Here is a 20,466-nt window from a genome sequence, read left to right on the forward strand (position 1 = left end):
AATGTTGACAAAATGTTATCAAATTGTCAACATTACATGATGATTTTATTAACATTAATAACATTTTAGAAATATTAATTTTTTTTGTAAATATTTGAGAATTTACCCTTAAATTATATATAGTATGAAAAGAAATGATAAAATAAATCGGTTCCAAGTACCCATACGTACCTATTGGATAAAACCTAACAGTTCCAATTCTTATAGTTTGATTCCATTTTAGACCTAATTCTAATCAATTCCAATAAAAAAGGAGTCAGAACCACAAGGTTTTGGGTTCCGATTTTGATTTGATTTTGGTTAAATGGGTACCCATTGACACCCCTATATGCTATTGCTCAAAATATAAATATACTATAAAAAATTATATAAAACGATATTTTCAAAGTTTTGTGATTAAGCCTCCACTTGAAAAAGTGGGGAATTTTGTTAGTGTAACCAGTATATTTAGAAGTTAGAATCATAAGCATTATATATATTTTGAGAGCGTTTCCATTAAATTAATCGAGATTATGGATGTCAAAGCCGTTTTGAGGTACTTAGAAGTTAGAACTTTATATATTTTTTTGGCCATGGTTCTTGTTGATTCTGGCTCCGACTCTAAAATAAGTGGAATCAAAATTGGAACCACCAAGAAATTTGGGTACCCATTAGTTCTAGTTCTCAAGATTTAATGATTTTTTAAAAATTAAAATTCATCTTCTTAAGAAAATAAGAACTTCTAGAAGAGATGGTATATTTAAGCAACAATGCATAGTTTTTAAGAAAAATCTGAACGTAATTTGTATTAGTTTAAAATGTAGTATAACTTTAATCATTTATAATATAAAAATAAATGACAAAAGAAATCAGTTCCGAGGACCCATGGGTACCCAATGGATAGGACCTATCGGTTCAATTACATTTTAGACCTAACTCTAATATTTTGTCGTTAAGTCATGCTGGAGAGACCTCAAGATTGGACCTCATATCACACATCTTGTTGTGAGAGTGTATAGGAATCATAGATGCTTGTTCACTCATATCTCAAGAAAAAGCATCTATGGTTCTCATGCAATTTCACGTCGGGGGCACGATGTGAGGTGTCATTTCTTTTTGTATTATAAATGATTAAAGTTTTAATACATTTTAAATTAATGCACATTTTAAATTGCATGTCACACTAATCCTTATAAAAATTACTAAACATTACCCAGCTAAGTGAGTGAGTTGGGTAGTGGATAATGTAGTTGAAGCAACACCTGATATAATTTAGTGAATAGGTAGCTATGATCGATCATTCATTCAAGTAATGGATGCACATGGAAATATACATTGGAGGAAGCAATAAAGATTTGAAATATTTCACTACTTTGAAAAGGATATAATATTATGACAATAATCAAATTCCTAAAACTAACTACTACGCCAATGTTCTTCTAACTCTAATACTAAAAACTGACTTGAACATTAAAAAAAATGAAACTATCTAATACTTAAATCCGACATTAACAAAAAATGAAACTGTTTCATCTCCTCCAAGTGTAATGGTATGTGTGCCCGATGGTAGAACATTATAACCAGTATTCTGGATCAAATTTAAAGTCTTGCATGCGTTAAACGCAAACTTTACTTTTTTGCTCTGACCCGCATTCACAAACACCCTCTTAAATCCAATCACTTGTTTAATAGGAGTACCTGCAGTGCCTGATGGAGGTTTCGCGTAAGCCATGACGACATCACTTCCATCCACACTACCTACATTTTGGACCTCCACTTCAAATTCAAACTCATCTTCACAAGTCAGGTCATCAATTAACAAAGCAGGGCAAGGAGGTGGGGAGACACCATCTTCATAAGCGAGATCGCGACATTGTTGGAACTTATCCAACTTAATTTTAAGTGATGTTTGCGACTGTGTTAGCTGATATTTGAATTGTGTGTAACTCAAACCATAACCAAATGGGTAGACAGTGGAGCCATTGAAAAACTTGTAAGTCCTGCCAGGATACCCAAACTCATCTACTGGTCTTAGTGGCAAAGAGGTCATGGGAAGCATGTCGACATAGTCGGCTTCGTGCCATGTTAAAGGTAATTTTCCTCCTGAATAAAAAAAGTAATAAACGTATAAGATAAAGAAGCAAAATATAAAATATGTAGAATTTCAAATTAGTATCATTTTCAACTAAATTCAAACCAAAACTAATTGATCACACTTACCAGGATTGTACTTTCCAAAAATAACATCAGCAATTCCTTGGCCTCCTTCCTCACCAGGGTAACCAACCCAGAGAATGGCATCGATGTTAGGATCATTCTTCGCAAAAGAGATATCAACCCCACCAGCAGACATCACCACAAGAATGACTGGACCTGTAGCTACCGCAGCAACCTGCGTGACAAGTTCACTTTGATAACCAGGTAGGAGGAGATCGACTCGATCCAAACTCTCAGCCTCAACTGACAAATCCAACCCCACAAAAATAATGGTAGCATCTGATGTCTTGGCAACACTCATTGCTGGAAAAATATCGGTTTCGTTTATGCATTTCACATCAGCACATCCAATTGAATATGTGACATTCGCATATGAAGACAAACCATCAAGAGGAGTGATGAACCGGCATGGAATACCTGAAAATGATTTAAATTAAATACAATTTTTTTATATAGATTTAATTCAAATTTTATAAAAACAAAGACCTTATAGATATATACCTGCATAGTTTCCAATCATGGTATCAGTAACATTAGCATGTGGACCAACCACCGCAAGGTTCTTATACATTTCAGAGCTTAATGGCAATGTGTTATTTTCATTTTTAAGCAGAACAACTCCTTCTCTAGCTGCCTGAGCTGCTAATTCAATGTTAGCATCAGTGCATATATCATCCTTCCCTAGCGACACATAAGAAGGGTTGCCATCGAAGAATCCAAGCCTCATAAGCACTGTGTATAGGTACTTTAAGGCCTTGTCAATTTCTGCCTCTCTAACCTTTCCATTAATTACTGAAGTATTCACGAAGTTGGTGTAGTAATCTCCACAGTCCAAATCCAAACCTGAAAAATAACAGAGGAATTCTTTAATATAAGTTTTTTAAAAAAAATGTGGGTAAAAGTCATAATCTGTTACAGATAAAGGTTTTACCTGCTTTTAGCGCTTGGGCTGAGGCATCCTCACCAGTGTCACCAAGCCATTTGTGACCATTGACCATAACTTCAAGAGAATCACAATCAGAGACAATGTACCTAGAAAATAAAAGAATTAAAAAAAATTATTAGTAAATCTTGATGATTTTCTATGAATATTAATTAAAAGTATCAGATAAGTAATTAACAATATATATATATAGTACCCATGAAGATCCCAGTCTCCTCTTATTGTTTCTTTCAAAAGCTTGGGATCAGCACATGTAGGAATGCCGTTGACACGGTTATAAGAGCACATAACGCTACTGACATCACCATCCTTGACACACATCTCGAAAGGACGAAGAAATGTCTCCAACATATCTTGCTCAGTCACCTTCAATACATAACAACATAATTAAATAAAATTCTCCAATACTCTTCAATGCGTAACAACATCATAAAATAAAATTCTCCAATACTATTTAAAAAATGAGATTAATGTTTTTATTGTTAATTTACCCTTGCATCGAAATGATAACGATCCACGCCCAACCAGTTATCAACATCATAAGCAGCATAATGCTTACAACAAGAAGACACCTTTAGAGGCCTAGTATTCAAATCTGTGGTGTTTTCGGATCCTTCGACATCTTGCAAACCTCTAACATAGTTTGTGGCATACCTACCAACGACATATGGATCTTCCCCTGGTGTTTCTAGTGCTCTTCCCCATCTAGGGTCTCTCACTACATTAATGTTAGGACTCCAGTACGTCAACCCAGCACGTCCAAGGTTGTACATGGCTCTTGCCTCTGTTGAAACAACCTTCAATAAAAACACATATCAATTAATATAATTTATAAACAATATACAACTACTTAGTAATATTATTATCTAAGAAAATTAAAAATTTTGTTAATTACCTGGCCTATATTTTTCCAGAGAGACTCATTGAAGGATGCAGCCAAGTGAATAACTGTTGGAAAACTGGTTGCACCAGGGACAACGTCATCGAAGAAAGTACCATGGCCTACATTCGAAACACCATGGAGCGCCTCAGACCACCAATTATACTTTGCAAGGCCAAGTCTAGGAACACCAGTAGCACGATCTCCAATTTGATTAACCTTTTCAGATAAAGTCATTCTATCAACTAAATCCTTTACTCTAACTTCATACGAAAGAGAAGAATCGCAATACGAAAAAGTCGACATGTCCAACCCCATTTGAGAAAACCTTTTAGAATTGCAAACATAAGTGAAATTATCCTCTGTAAAACGAAATGAACGAAATTCATCAGGGAGATGTCTCGCTGTTGTAGTAGTGGTGATGAAGAACAAAGTTAGAAACAAAGAAAGAAGAAGCAACTTTGCCATTTTATCCTTATAAATAAAATGGCTTGCTACGAGTGGTATGGAAAATAAGTTTGTATGCATGTATTTATAGACGAGTTTTGATTCTAATGAGAGAGAGAGAGTTTTTGGAGACTTTTTGATAATGTAACTAAAGTTAGTTACAACAGTATCGCATTTTTTTTGTTTTACAATTTAATTATTTTTAATATTCCTAATTTTTTAACAATAAGTTGTTAAAAAAATCTTTAAAAAGATGAAGGTTAGATCTTTTAACTGTCCATAGTTTATGTTTTATAAAATTTTAATTTTAAATTTTATAGTATAATAATTTTTATAACCTGTAAATAACATTACTTACAAATAAATATTATTAATTTTCTTTTCTCTATCAAACTAACTAATACGTGGCATGTGCAAACCCACGTCTCGAAAATTTTGTAATTTATATGTGCATTTAACCTTAATATTATTGAAGTAAATTACTTCAAAACATATAAACTAATCTTTTTATAGACGGTAATTAGTCATTATATCTAACTCAAACAACTGCCGTTTAGTATCTCGAGGGAAAAATATATGATTGTTGTACATGCCACGTCAATGAGTTTTTGAGTTTGTTAAAATTTAGTTAGAAAATCATTACGTACACTTTAAAATATTATTAAAGTAATTTTTTAGATAATTTAATTTTTTATTTTGAAAATTAACTAACGTAAATTTTGGGAAGTTGGGATTGTAATCTTATCTTTTCTGATCAAAATAAATTTAAAAATAAATAATATTTTTATAACCTCACACGATCTTAGGAGTCTGTTAATGAGAATCAAGGTGGAATTTTGGTGGGATTTAGTTACGGATATTTTGGTTATTTAGATTTTATAAAGTTTCTACTATTTGAAATACAATAATTTTTTTGTTTGACTAACTTTAGTACGACTCAGTAATCAGTTTTAGACGATATTTGAATTTGGTATGATTCATTTTCAAATATAACAAATGATAGGGAAGAATCACATGTAAAACAAAGATGATTTGAATGGACTCTCCGTCATCTTTTGTAAGCCGAAGATTTAGAATGTGTATCGTATTCCAAATGACTCGTTTGAGATGATACATCATCCGAAATATTTTGTAAATATTAATTGAATTAGTAAAACTTAATCGAATCAATTGGTTTCCTAAGGAACTTAGAAGTTAGAATCATTCCACTATATTTCTATCGGTTTTGGGTTCGATTCTAAAATAAATGGAATCAGAATCACCATTAAATATGAGTATCTAATGAGAAAAAAATATTTCAAATCATTATACAATTTTTTTTTTTTTCTTTTCAAAAAATTAAGATATTAACTACAAATTATTAACTTAGTTATATTTGTTATATTAAAGATAAATTCATGATTTTTTTTTCAAAAATAAAACTTTATGCTAGTTAAAAGTAATAAATTTTTAGAAGATATAACACATTTTAAACTTCAATAAATAATTTATATGAAAAATACAAAAGGAAAGACATAATAAGTCGGTTTCAATATCCTTTAGATAGAAATTAGTAGGTTTCTATACCCTTTGGATAGAAATTAATGGTTCTAGTTCCTATCAATTTGATTCCATTTTAGATTCAATTCTAATCGGTTCCAATAAAAAAGGGAATTAGAATTGGGATTTTCGATTTTGGTTCTGATTTGGTTAAATGGGTACCTATGAACACCCCTAGTTAGCATCTTCTAATAAATAAATTGTATTATTTCAATATAAAATACATTTAAAAACTTTATTTGCAATTATAAATCATTTAGTAACTTTTTTTTTTACAATTATATAAAGTGTGCAATTATAAACCATTTCGAAATTTAATTTTTTTCACAACTAATAAAAAAAAATTATATGATAAAGTGTGAACATAGACTGCATTTCAAGCACAAATTTTCCACAACCAAGTTTTGATTGTTCGGATTGTTGAAAACCAAGTTTGGATTGTTTGGATTGTTGAAAACCAAGTTTTACTGTAAAAATTTGTAGATATGGTTTTGTTGATAATATTTGTATTTCATTTAAGGGGTAATTTTAGATTTTGATTTTAAAGTTCTTAATCATTCATAAATAATGCAAATATACTTATTAAGTTAATGACTGTTTCATTTACATGAATTCTTCATGAGATTCTCATTTTAGGTTAATTACAATGTATTTTGTATGATAAATGCCATTAGTTGAAGTTATATAATGGTCATATTCAAATTATATACATATTCTTATTTGCCTCATCGTCGAAACGAGTTCCAAACAAAATGATGTTAATTGAGATATCAGAGTAAATTGAAACATCTTTTAAAAATATTAGCCTTTGATCGGTTGTAAATCTTGTTAAATAAATGCAGAGATAGAGATTAAGAAATGGACTTTGGGTAAGTCGAATTCGTTCCACAGGGACAATGAAGATTCAAAGATTCATTCGATTAGAAACTAAAATAGAGTTTTAAAACAGATTCTTTAAAAACAAAACTGATTTGTTGCACAAATAAGATAAAAATTAACTTGCAATTTGAATTAAAACAGAAACTAGAGGTTGAAGATGAAAGAAAGGGATATTAGAGAGTTCAATGTAGCCTTCACAAACCATCCATAATGTAAATTAAATCTGAATCTAACTCAATCCATGTAGCGAGTCATTACTCATGGATCGGAAAGTGGAGCCGTTTAATCATTGAATGTAACTAAGGATCATTCATGAAATACTGATTTAATTAAGATTGCTCAACCTATATTTCAGTTCTTCACAGAGCATAGCCGTTATTGAACTTATCTAAGTAATGACTATCAAAGCTTGAATCATAAACATAAGCTAAGGGATCTAATCAAAGGAGAATTTATAGAATGATTAACAAGACAAGCAAAAATAATGAATTTAAACTACATTAAATAGATGGACTTGCTTTGGCATTATTGAACTCTCTAAGGAGATTCTAGCCACTCATTGCAAGGATTATAGTTGTAGAAAATAATAAAAGAAAAGAGAAGATGGGAGAAGAAGATGAAGATGCAACTTGATTCCTTCTTGAATGGATCTCCAAAAAAGTTACAATAAGAAATAAAGAAACAATTGATCCTCTCACTACTACAAAAACTCTCTCTAAAATAAAAATCAGGAAAAATACAGAGAAATTAGGGAGAAGAAGAGGGTCAAGAGGGACCCAAGAGGGGACCCCTTCTTTGAAATCAACCCTCAAATTTATAATGTTTGTATTCGGGTAATCGGGGTGATTTGACGGATAATTCGATTTGAATGACCCAATCAGTTACAACCACCGAAGCTTCTGTAAAAATTTCGAGGACAAATTCCTCGAAATGACCGCGGCGCGATCTTGCCTAGCCGCGATGCGGTGACGTGGTGCCCAAATTCCTCGAGATTTTGCCGGATGCTTCCTTTTTACTCGCATGTTGTAATAGTAATTGTTACACGTTTTGTTGGTTTCTGAATGTACCCTTTTTACCTGAAATTAGTAACAAACTATTGTTAGCTACATTAATTTGAGATTTAATATAATTTATTATTATTTTAAGGGAACTAGTGTTAAAACTTTGATAATCTTGGTGAAATTAAGGTCCCAAAATGAGATTATTGGGACCTTATCACACCCCCAAACCTCAATTTTGCTAGTCCCGAGCAAAACTTGAATCTAAACAACTCCTCTTTCGTAAGGTTCCCGACTGCATTTAGCTTATGCAGTAAGCCCTTAAACCCCTAGTGGACGAGTTTGACTCGTGAGGGTTTGCAGTGAAAGAATATACCCACAAAATTTTAACATTTTACAAAAATATTAAAATCAAAATCAAAATCAAAGTATGTAAAGTGAACATAACGACATTTCATAAATCAGTCAAAGGTCATTTATGTTTGAACAAAGTTCTAAGTTTTTATTTCTCATTTTCAGAAAATTTGAAAGATAACTTGAGTGCTTGTGTGATTTTCTGATTTTTTTCTTTTTAAAAGCAACATCTTTTTAGGAACAAAATTTCACCTCCTAACTGTTAAGAATGGTCGGTTCTACCTAAGTTTTAACTCGAAACTAAGCATCCTGTCTGGGATTGTAAGAGGTGTGGATATTCACTTTAATACCTCTAAGGGGCTTTATCTGTAATATTCCAGTTTACTCACGTTTTTACCATTGACGGCTTTCACCCTACTGCACTATTTGGTCTTATTGGACTATTTTTTCATTTTTGCAGTTCTAGACATCTTTGACATTTTTCTTGTATTTTCTGCTTCTTTTTTAGATTTTTTCACACTTCACCATTTTCTAGTGTTCTTTTTACAAAAAGCAGGTAGCCCTTTTCAAGGTACCCAGTCTAATCCTATGGTTGCTGTCCAAGTAATACTAACTTCAATTCTGTTTTTCTTCTAACCAGCCAACCAAAGGACAAAGAAGTCATAGTTGACTAGACTAGGTTTTCCCTAACACTCTAGACAGAGAAGAGGGTCAATCAGTTACAACCACCGAAGCTTCTGTAAAAATCTCGAGGACAAATTCCTCGAAATGACCGCGACGCGGTCTTGGCTAGCCGCGGTGCGGTGACGTGGCGCCCAAATTCCTCGAGATTTTGCCGGATGCTTCCTTTTTACTCGCATGTTGTAACAGTAATTGTTATGCGTTTTGTTGGTTTCCGAATGTACCATTTTTACCTGAAATTAGTAACAAACTATTGTTAGCTACATTAATTTGAGATTTAATATAATTTATTATTATTTTAAGGGAACTAGTGCTAAAACTTTGATAATCTTGGTGAAATTAAGGTCCCAAAATGAGATTATTAGGACCTTATCAGCCTTCATTCAACTAAGTTCATTACAACAATAGAACTGAGTAGAAGTTATTACACGACCATAGGCATTAGCCATTGATAATTGAGAGGAGTGGAATTTCTTTTAAAGAAATGACCCCAATATCCAACATGTAAGTATGATTAGCAAAACAATATCAATCTAGTGGGTATGGATAGTTGTATCACGTGGCATGTAGGCCAAATCGATTAGAGGTGTCAATGGGTACCCAAAAACCCCGATTCCGGTTCTCTTTTTATCGGAATTGATTAGAGTCGGGTCTAATATGGAATCGAATCGATAGGAATCGAAACCATTAGGTTCTATCTGATGGGTACCCGGAACCAATTTATTTTGTCATTATACATGATTCAAAGTAATCCTATGTTTTAAAATTAACATATATGATATAAAATTCTTCAAATTTCATATAAACTAAATATTTGAGTTTAAGAAGAGTCATTTCTTTTTAAATTTATTACTTGTAAATTATTTACATGTTAATGTTTGAAAATAAAAGTCAATAAATCATCATTTTAATGGAACAAATTATTATTAAGGTAGTGTTTGTTTGCGTTATTTTTCAGTGCTTATTGCTGGAAAAAATTAAATTTAGCACTTTTTGTTAAAATAGCGCGTTTGTTTATTCTATATTTTCAGCGTTTATTACTGAAAATAAGTGAAAAAAATTCAGCATTATTTTAATGTTGAAAAAAAGTGTTGAAGCGGTAAGCACTTCATTTTTTCAACACGGACAAATATACCCTTCATTTTTTTGAACATGAATAAGTATGCCCTTATTCTTAAAAAGATATTACCTCTTATATCCCATGGATAAGTATATAAACACCCCACAAATTAATAAACCCACACCATGGCTAAATTATTTTGCCTTATATGAGTTAAAAGTTTTGGAATGAATAGATTTTTGGTGAGGATGATCTCCTCATTAGTATATAACCACTCCACAAATTAATAAACCCACACCATGCCTAAATTATTTTGTCTTATATGGGTTAAAAGTGTTGGAATAAGTTGATTTTTGATGAGGATGATCTCTACAATGAGGAGATCATCCTCACCAAAAATCAGCACATCCTGAAACTTTTAACCCTATCAAAACAAGTTCTATAACTGTAAATCGTCATTTCTTTTCTTTTTTTGAAAACTATTTTTGACGTGTTAGAAGTTTCAAAAAGTACTAATTTTTGGTGAGGATAATCTCTACACCATATAGACCATCCTCACTAAAAATTTGCTCATTCCAAAATTTTTAACCCATATAAAACAAAAAAAATTGGCTATGGTGTGGGTTGCCCTTATTAATTTATAGGGTGCTTTATAATTACACATCATTCATTTCCATCGAAAATTATTCATCCAAAATTAAGTTCTTTTAATGTTGATTTCAAATTTTTGTGACTTGTATGACATTATTATTTTTAATTTGAAATTTGTGGGCTTTTATAAATAGAAATTATTATTTATAAATTGAAGATTTGAGTATTATTTATTATTTAAAAATGAATTGTATTTTAATTTTATAAAAAATAATATATTTTATTGTGTTTAATAAGAAATAGGCATTTGAAACATGTAAATAATGTATAATATGATTGTAAGGGTAATAAAGACAATTTACCAGCTTCACCAATGTGTAATAAATATGATTCAGCATCTAAACAAACAACTTTTTCAGCACTTAAATTCAGCGCTTATAAGTTTCAGAGCTTAATGCAAATAATGTATAATATGATTGTAAGGGTAATAAAGACAATTTACCAGCTTCACCAATGTGTAACAAATATGATTCAGCATCTAAATAAACAATTTTTTCAGCACTTAAATTCAGCGCTTATAAGTTTCAGAGCTTAATGCTATTCAGCACTTATTTTTTTCAGTTTAACAAACAGCACCTAAGTTGATACTTTACAAATAATATGTTTTTTTTAGAAGAAATTTTTTATTATAATGATTTTGAAATAATTTTTTTTATTCGATTATTGAGAACCGGAACCGACAGGTACCCATGATTTTTGATGATTCCGATTCCACTTATTTTAAAATCGGAATCGGAACCGATAAAATATAAAGATTATGATTTCAAATATCATAATAATCGAATCAGAACCGACCCATTGACACCCCTAAGATAGATTATAGGCCCTATCCAAAGTATGCCTCACATTGTCTGGTCTTGTTATCCCAAATATGTAGATGTGTTTCAAATTTTGAGATCCCCATTTAAAATTAACGTTGAGGATAATGATTCTAAGAGAATGAGAGAAGACTGAAAAGAACATAAATACTATATCTTGGCCGTTAACCTCATTTTTTGAGTTTCTAACTTAAAACCTTCAAATAATTTGAGAAGATAACCTGAAATCACTACAATTTACTTTTTGATTTCCTCAGTGTAGATTAAGATTCCATTTTTCCCAGACACAGTGGATTGGGCTTTGATAATGCCCACCCCACCAAATTAGATGCAAAATTTATACGACATGATCACTACATTCTCCCCCACTTATGGTTCATCATCTTCTCATTCAAAAAAATCTTCCAATCTTGAGGCGAAGAGAACCTTCTGTATTAACACTGCTAAGGCGACCATGGTAAGATCTGTAGGCAGGCTCTTTGGAAGGGACTTGCATTGGATAGTGTTGGTCAGCTCACCACAGTTGTAGACCCTATAAATGAATGTCTCATTGTGCTATACCGATAGAATGATCCCACACAAGCGAGGCCATATCTCTCTACAGCTTAAATTATGGATGCAAGGTTGACAACGAGCTCATTGACATGAAAGAGTGGCATTTACCTCCAATTGTATAAAAAAATCACTTTTATATTCATGTTGATTTAAAGCTGGAAATGTTGATTTACCCTAAAACATATCACACACCAAATATGACAATTTTACAACGATTAACATTTAATTTCTTCATTTCACTTTCATAATTAACACATTTAGAGGAGGGCATTCGTAATGACCGAGGGGTCCAAAAAGCGATAGGGCTGCAACTTGGGCGGGGTGGAGGGTAAACTCACGCTCAACCTAAGTATAGTAGAACCCTCAACTAGGGGTGTCAATGGGTACCCATTTACCCAGAACCGAAACCAAAAACCCCAGTTCCAATTCCTTTTTTATTGGAACCGATTAGAGTCGGGTCTAATATGGAACCGAATCGATGGGAACCGGAACCATTAGGTTCTATCCAATGAGTACCCACAGGTACCTGGGACCGATTTATTTTGTCATTTATTTTTACATTACACATGATTCAAGGTAATCCTATATTTTAAAATTAACATATATAATATAAAATTCAAATTTCATATACTTATTTTAAAATCAAAATCGGAACCGACAAAATATAAAGGGTTTCAAATATCATAGGAACCGAACCGGAACCGACCCATTGACACTCCTACCCTCAACCCACCCATCAGGCCTAAGCTCCCTAACCTAAACTCAAACCCAGCCCGAGCTTGATCTTCTAAAATCGGGTTGAGCTTGAGTTGGGCCAAATTAAGTAATTTTAGGCGATTTGGTCAGGTTGGGCTCATTGAATAACCCCATTTTTATTTTGATTAGTAAAGAAATTTTATATTAAAAAAAAAAATACAACATCAAAAAGAAATTCACTAGTAAATAAAATCAAATACAACATTCAAATCCATCATTAAGATCATATTTAGACAAACCATACTAAACCAAATCCTATATTAATAGTTTTCAATTGTCAACATGCCATAATAATAAGAAGAAAAAAAAAGATCTATAACTAATATAAAAATATTTATGAATTAGGATGTAGCATTGGATTCAGTTTGAGTTGGGTTGCCCAAACCCTCAACTCAAATTGAGGTCGAGTTGAGATAGTCTAACTTAGGCTCAACTCATTTTCTATATAACTCAGCCCAGACTCGCCCATTAATTGAGTTGAGGTCATGCCAGTCCACCCAAGTTGTAACCCTAAAAAAGCGATAGTTAGTTATATCAAGCATTCTTCTTATGGTCATATCGATTTTCTGGTCCATGCAAAAAGGAGAAAAGGAATTTCATAATCTTCCTTCCAAGAAGGGAGGATTAGGAAAATCTTATTGATTGTTTCTTTCTCCAAATCCTCAAGAAAACATGATTTTTTTTTTTTATCACTTAAAGTGTTGAATTAACGAACTTCTATGGACCGGAGTAGATGATGAACTAGAAAGACAGTACTAAAATAAAATGGGTGTCCTTAAATGAAAAATCATGTTTAATTTGATCATTTAGGCGCCGTAAAAATTTGGTTTGAGAATATAAGGTCAGGGCATTCTAGAATTTGATTATTGCTTACTATAAAAAAGACTATCCCATAATAAAAAAAAATCTAAATTTTGTTCCTTGAATTTTTTGGCTTAACATATAATATTTTGCATCACAACTTTAGAAATAGGATCAACTAAAGGAAATTATAATTTTAGATTCAGAATTCACTTTTTAGAAATATGCAATAGTTAGCTAATATTTTGGATTTTGAAAATAATGATTTTGTGTACACATTAAATGTGTTTGGTTGGTATTTATAGTTAAATAAATATACTACTTTTTTTGTTTTTTTTTGTTACAAGATAGATCGTTCGAACCTGGTGGGTCCTTGGATAAGACCATAATCTATGGATTGAGTAAAAGCCCAAATATTTGCCTGGCCACTGTATACAAGGATACTCTGTTATAGAAAAACAAAAAAAACAAAACAAAAAGAAAGATAGATCGGCGGATACCCAACGACAAAATTTTAGTTTTACATAAATCATAGATATTAAATCATAAAATATCGATAATTTTATGTATTAAAACATCCAAATCCAATTGATTGATCGAGTTTTTATAAACTCAACCAAATGATCCTGCTTTTGGATCAAGATGACTCACCCAAAACATCTCACTCTTGGACAACTTTTGAAACCATGATCTGTAGTGGCTTATAACTACAGAAGAAAAAATAACTCTCCCATATACAACATTCAACTTTCATTTAGATAAGAATGAAAATGGCGTGAATATTAACTTACACGCGTTCTTTTTGTTGAGTTGGATTCTCGTGTCTACATCTTTTTAATGAAAAAAAATTTATTATGGACAACTTTATATTAATCGCTGGTCACTTTGGGATCTCTACGTTTATTTGCTAAGAGAAAGCTGTTTGTCTATTCGTTTGAGTCAGAAGCCACCAACAATTTGAAAAGCATTTGTTTTTCGTCACCAACCGCGTTACTGGTACGTGTCAGTCGCCCAACCTTTTGGGAGCCCTTTTACTTCGTGGAAACGCACTTAGCGTAGCTCATAACAAATCTCAACTGCCGCACTTTCTCAAGAATCCACCTGATAATTGCCACGTCATTGAACCTTGGGCTCTGATTATTTTATTTGGCTTGTTTGCTCAGCAGCATTACTTGAATGGTTGGATGAAATTCCTAAAGTACCCCGTAAAATGTTTGGTGGCCACCTAACGCGCCCATCATATTTTCGAAGAATTTAACAAATAGGACTTTCAATTTGACTGGATTAACTCTCTTTGCCCATCCGAAGACGTTACCAACCCCAACCCCAACAAAATATGGACTTATTTTATCTTTATTTAACATGACAATGATGCTTACCAACTCGAAGATAGATTTGTTATCTTGAAAGTTATGTGCTAAGTTGATGAACTAATGGCATGACACCATGTGTACTGAATTAAAAGTAAAATACTTAAACTGTTCTCAAATTTTCTCTTAGCGACCAATCACTTTTGCTCATTTAATACACATGGTGTCACGCCATTGGTTCATCAGCTTAGCACATAACTTTCGAAACAATGAATCTCAATTCTACCAACTCTATAAAATTTGATGCCACTTGGATGTAGAAGAAGTTTGATTTCCTTAATTTTCTCTTTTGTATGATTTATAAATTATGTTGGGGGATATTTTTTAAAAATTGAGATACTTTAAGATCCATGTCACAAATGCTCCTCAAATTCTTACCAATTATAATACTTGACAAAGGTATTTTGATGTTCAAGTTTAAAAATAAGCCAACTATTTATTTAGCAAGAATTGAGTATTTGACTACTTTTTTTATCTACATTGGTTCGCATGACAAACAACAATCAAGCAACTACAATAACTAACAAAAACAAGAGAAAGCGATCAGAAAGGAAATGAATAATTTATTGATAAAATAAGCAATTTTAATTATTAATATAACCAGTAAATCTATACTTTTAAGCTATATATTGCAATAGAGATAAAGTATCAATAAAAATAATTCAAATATAGTCCATTGTTCATTTGTTATGAGATTTGGGCATACTTTCTATCATTTTTCTAATTGAAATGAGTGTTCTTATGATCTTCTATATTATTTTTATTAAGTGAAGTTTTCTTGTGTTCTCTAAAAGGAATAAATTCTTTTCGTTCATTCTTCCATTTGAGGTTTATTGGGGTCTTTGGAAGGAGAAGAATAGAAGAGTCTTTCATAGGAAGGAGAAATCAATTTTTGATGTGATCATGAATATTTTAGTCTCTTTAGTTTCTTTGTTCTAGTAGTGTGTTTTTTTTTTTTTTGGAAAATGCTGAAATGACACAAAGTATTTACTGTGATTCTCACAAGTCTGACGTGGGATGTGCACATAACCATCTATGATTATATATGCATGTCAACGTCAGAATTGTGAGAATCACAGTAAATCCTATGTCACCCCAGCACAACTGTTTTTTAGTTTCTTGTTAATCCTTTTGTACAAAAAAGGGTCATCTTATCCTCTTATTGTTAAAAAAATATGTATATATATATATTACTTTTATAAAAAAATACTTCATATAATGTGCTTATTTATTATACTTTTTTTATTCATCCCTTAGTCAAGAAAAAGTCCACGTACACTCTTTTTTACCACATTAAGCCCACATTCATGTATTATGTAACCATAATTGAGTCTATATGCATTACATAGGAAAAAAATAAAAAAGAAATAAAAAAAACCAACTAATTAATTGAGAAATGATAATGATTTGTAATGAAATTGATTATAAGAATTTCTAATATCCCAATTCCCATTTGCACATTTTCCTATGTCCTCCACCCATTCAACATCTCCATTGTCAGTTGTTGTGGGCCCACTTAATTTGCTACCATAATAAACACAATGTGTTTGATGTTGGTAACTCTTCACAGTGATTTAAGGATTTTATTTTTTTCTCCAGTTGATACACATTAACATAGTACCATTTCTCTATTTTACGTATAGGTTTTTTTTATATTTTATTTATATAGAAAATTTCCCACTTTTAGAAGATTTATTGGGAGGATTAATAATTTTGACAAAAAATTTGTAGAAGTCAAATATTTTTAATATATATTTTTAAAATAGTGGAAATTGATTAACTTGAGGAATGAGGCCTTGACGAATAGTGTGAGACTACTAATAAAAATCAAAATGTCTCTCAAAAAAAAAAAAAAAAAAACTTTAACAATCATGAAATAGATGACGTTAAAAATGGGCATTTATGTCTTTTTACCCGCTTGAAAATCTAAACCGTTACTAAATGAAGCCAAGCCTATTAGCTTCGCAGCCGAGCCAACGACTGGTTGGGTTGGTGGATCACTGGCTCTTGCCGTCAAATCTTACTAACCGCTGCTACAACATAGTTTTGTGGAGGGGTCACTCTCGTCCACCGACTACAATGAATCTGAATCGTACGATATTCTATTATTCAACGGATGAAATTTAACGATGGAGAAAAGAAACATCAGCCGTTGGATTTGGATCCCACCGACCAAGAACGAATCCAGAAGAAAATCGAAATGCGATTTTAGGGCGAAACGTCTATAAATATGGGTGTGAGAGCTCAAGGTAGGACTCACAGCGTTCCGAAACAAGGCAAAAGTCAGCTACCGGAAGAACGTATCTGCAGACTCCTCAAGTTAGATTTCTCATCTTCGTGGTTCTTCGATTTTTTTCCTCCTTAATTTCGTAGATATTCGTTTCTTTCAGAGTAAATGTCGTGTTTTTCGGTTTTTTTTTTCTTTGATTTTCTCCAATTTTAAAGGAAATGTTGTGTTTTTGGGCTATAATTAGCCGGATCTTGTCTGAATCCTTGCTTAATTTCGGTCGTTTTTTTGGAAGATGAGTTGAAATGAGTTTGTTTTCTGGAAGTTTGATGGAAATGCTTGCAGATCTGATTGTTTACGCTGGTACTTTTTTTTTTTTCTGAGTGCATGATTCTAGTTATTAGTAACCGATTTTTAGTGGATCTTCAGTTTGTATGTTGAGGTTTTGAAGGATTTGCGTTGGGGATTTTGAGATCTGGTGGTTTTGTAGTTTTTTGTTCAATATGAACAAAGTTTTGTGACCGAACTGTAAGATTCTGTTCTGAAACTGAGATTTCTATACTTGTTTTCTGCACTTCTGTGTAGATCTGAATTGAAACTGGATTGATATTTAAATATCATCTTGACTACTTGAGGTTGGTGTTTGTAGATTTGATACGCGTTTAAGTAATTCTCCTTTCATTTTTCTATTCAGACTGAGAAAAGTATCTTATTGTTAGAAATGAAGTATAAGTTGGCAGATCTGATGGTGATTTTGGTCAGCTTGCTTATTCTGAAATAGTTTTATGTTTGGAGTTCCGATCTGTTGTTTTTATAAGTTGACCACCAAAATATATGAATGGTAGTTATTGTTGAGCTAGAACTAGATGTTTTATCTCTTGTTAGGATTTCCTATGGAGTAGGACTGAATTGGAACGTCCATTATGATTTTTACTGTAAGCGTTTAGGACACTGATGAGATTCTTTTCTGTTTTCTTCTATTTATGCAGCTTGATAGAATGGAGACCTTCCTATTTACCTCTGAATCAGTAAACGAGGGCCACCCGGACAAGCTGTGCGACCAGATCTCCGATGCAGTGCTCGATGCTTGCCTTGAACAGGACCCGGAAAGCAAGGTAGCCTGTGAGACCTGCACCAAGACCAACATGGTTATGGTCTTTGGAGAGATCACAACCAAGGCTAATGTCAACTACGAGAAGATTGTGCGTGACACCTGCCGTACGATTGGGTTTGTATCCAATGATGTGGGTCTTGATGCTGACAACTGCAAGGTTTTAGTTAACATCGAACAACAGAGCCTTGATATTGCCCAGGGTGTTCATGGTCACTTCACTAAGCGCCCTGAGGAGATTGGTGCTGGTGACCAGGGCCACATGTTTGGCTATGCCACAGATGAGACCCCTGAGCTGATGCCCTTAAGTCATGTACTCGCCACTAAGCTCGGGGCCCGCCTCACTGATGTCCGCAAGAATAGCACCTGTCCCTGGTTGAGGCCTGATGGCAAGACCCAGGTCACTGTTGAGTACCACAATGAGAATGGTGCCATGGTTCCCCTCCGCGTTCACACCGTCCTCATCTCCACCCAGCATGATGAGACTGTGACCAATGACGAGATTGCTGCTGATCTTAAGGAGCACGTTATCAAGCCCGTCATCCCTGAGAAGTATCTTGATGAGAAGACCATCTTCCACCTCAACCCATCTGGCCGTTTTGTCATTGGTGGTCCTCATGGTGATGCTGGTCTCACTGGGCGAAAGATCATCATTGACACCTATGGTGGTTGGGGAGCTCATGGAGGTGGTGCTTTCTCCGGGAAGGACCCCAGCAAGGTTGACAGGAGTGGTGCTTACATTGTTAGGCAGGCTGCCAAGAGCATTGTTGCCAATGGCCTTGCCCGTCGTTGCATTGTGCAGGTATCATATGCTATTGGTGTTCCGGAGCCCTTGTCGGTGTTTGTTGACACATATGGCACTGGAAAGATCCCTGACAAGGAGATTCTCAAGATTGTGAAGGAGAGCTTTGACTTCAGGCCTGGGATGATTTCCATCAACCTTGACCTCAAGAGAGGTGGCAATGGCAGGTTCTTGAAGACAGCAGCTTATGGGCACTTTGGCAGGGATGACCCTGACTTCACATGGGAGGTTGTGAAACCCCTCAAGTGGGAGAAGGCATGAGTTTAAGATCCATGGATTCCATCCTCCATTTATATGATTGCTTTATTGGCCACCTGATAATTATGATTTGCTTGCGTCTTGGCACTGCTCCGAAGGAAGAAACTGCCCAACTTTTTTCTTTTAATTGTTTCATGTATTTCCCTTTTGTTGCTTTTTTCGCCTTTCTCTTTAGCTTGTGAAATTTCAAAAGAAAAAGTAATGTCTTGCTCTGTATGTTTCTCAATGATGAGAAGCCTCTTTACAAAAAGGCTTGCAGCAATGTAATCTATGTCAATCGATGTGGAGCCAAGAGAATTTATTTGTTTCTGCTATTACAATCTATGTCTCTGTTCGTTTTGAACCTACTACGATATAATTAATTATTGGAAAAATTACTTAAATGATCCTTGTGGAAGGGTTTCTTTTTTAATAGTCCACAAGTTTTGAGTGTTTCTGTCACAGTGAACCCACTAATGAAATGATTAGTTATTGAAAAAATTATTTAAATGACCCTTGCAGAATGGTTTTTTTTTTAAATAATCCTTAAGTTTTGCACATTAGCTTAACATGACATTTAGTAAATTTATTTTTTTCTTAATGGTCTCTCGTTCCGTCAAGTTCATAATTTTTACTGTTGAACTTGACGCTTTTTTATTAGAACTCACAACTATTTATTGTCGAGTTCACTTTTTATTTCCTTTTGAACTCCACTTTTTTAATTACTGTTGAGTTAACCATTTTCAATTTTCGAGTTTTGTAGACTAAAATACATGGAAAGATCAATTAAAAACTTGAGATAACGACTTGTTTAAACGATTTCAACCCCAAAAAATCATTATTGATTTAATTGTGCGGGGTTGGATCACTCCTAATTGCTGTCCTCTTTGTATGAATGATGGGGAATCTGTCGATCATATGTTGATCAATTGTTCATTTTCTTATAATATTTGGTTGCATTTCCTTGGTCTCTTTGGTTTTAATTGGGTTCCTCCTCGTAAGTTCTCCTCGTTGTTAGTAGAATGAACTAGTAACGTTTTCCATACCAGAAAAATGATCCTTTGGGCTTTGCTCCCCTCGACTATCGCTTGGGGGATCTGGAACGAAAGAAACAACAGAGTGTTCAATAATAAAAGTAATAACAGTTTGTTATACCTTTGG

General features: G+C 33.2%; 2 protein-coding genes across 2 annotated transcripts; one reads left to right on the top strand and one right to left on the bottom strand.

Moving 5' to 3' along the window:
- Positions 1 to 1,367: 1,367 nt before the first annotated feature.
- On the bottom strand, positions 1,368 to 4,510 carry LOC147402600 (beta-xylosidase/alpha-L-arabinofuranosidase 1-like). Its single transcript, XM_086441639.1, has 7 exons — positions 4,035 to 4,510; positions 3,631 to 3,936; positions 3,336 to 3,505; positions 3,128 to 3,228; positions 2,698 to 3,039; positions 2,200 to 2,613; positions 1,368 to 2,082 (listed from the first exon to the last, which is right to left on the bottom strand). Exons 1-7 carry the CDS (start codon positions 4,485 to 4,487, stop codon positions 1,469 to 1,471), a joined length of 2,400 nt encoding a protein of 799 aa, XP_086297765.1. The 5' UTR covers positions 4,488 to 4,510; the 3' UTR covers positions 1,368 to 1,468.
- A 12,578-nt stretch (positions 4,511 to 17,088) lies between these two features.
- LOC147402601 (S-adenosylmethionine synthase 5) lies at positions 17,089 to 19,646 on the top strand. The gene is made up of 2 exons (XM_086444306.1): positions 17,089 to 17,247; positions 18,145 to 19,646. The coding sequence occupies exon 2, from the start codon at positions 18,154 to 18,156 to the stop codon at positions 19,327 to 19,329; it is 1,176 nt and encodes a 391-aa protein (XP_086300432.1). The 5' UTR covers positions 17,089 to 17,247; positions 18,145 to 18,153; the 3' UTR covers positions 19,330 to 19,646.
- The last annotated feature ends 820 nt before the right edge of the window (positions 19,647 to 20,466 follow it).

The sequence above is a fragment of the Akebia trifoliata genome, chromosome 5 (genome assembly GCF_017979445.1).
Source record: "Akebia trifoliata isolate Shusen 1 chromosome 5, ASM1797944v1, whole genome shotgun sequence".
Lineage (NCBI taxonomy): Eukaryota > Viridiplantae > Streptophyta > Magnoliopsida > Ranunculales > Lardizabalaceae > Akebia > Akebia trifoliata.

Excerpts from the sequence above, each read along its gene's own strand:
- LOC147402601 (XM_086444306.1), top strand. The coding sequence starts at position 18,154 with ATGGAGACCTTCCTATTTACCTCTGAATCAGTAAACGAGGGCCACCCG.
- LOC147402600 (XM_086441639.1), bottom strand. The coding sequence starts at position 4,487 with ATGGCAAAGTTGCTTCTTCTTTCTTTGTTTCTAACTTTGTTCTTCATC. Across the intron at positions 3,937-4,034 it reads TCTGGAAAAATATAGGCCAG|GTTGTTTCAACAGAGGCAAG; the intron begins GTAATTAACAAA and ends TTTTTATTGAAG. Across the intron at positions 2,614-2,697 it reads CATGATTGGAAACTATGCAG|GTATTCCATGCCGGTTCATC; the intron begins GTATATATCTAT and ends AATCATTTTCAG.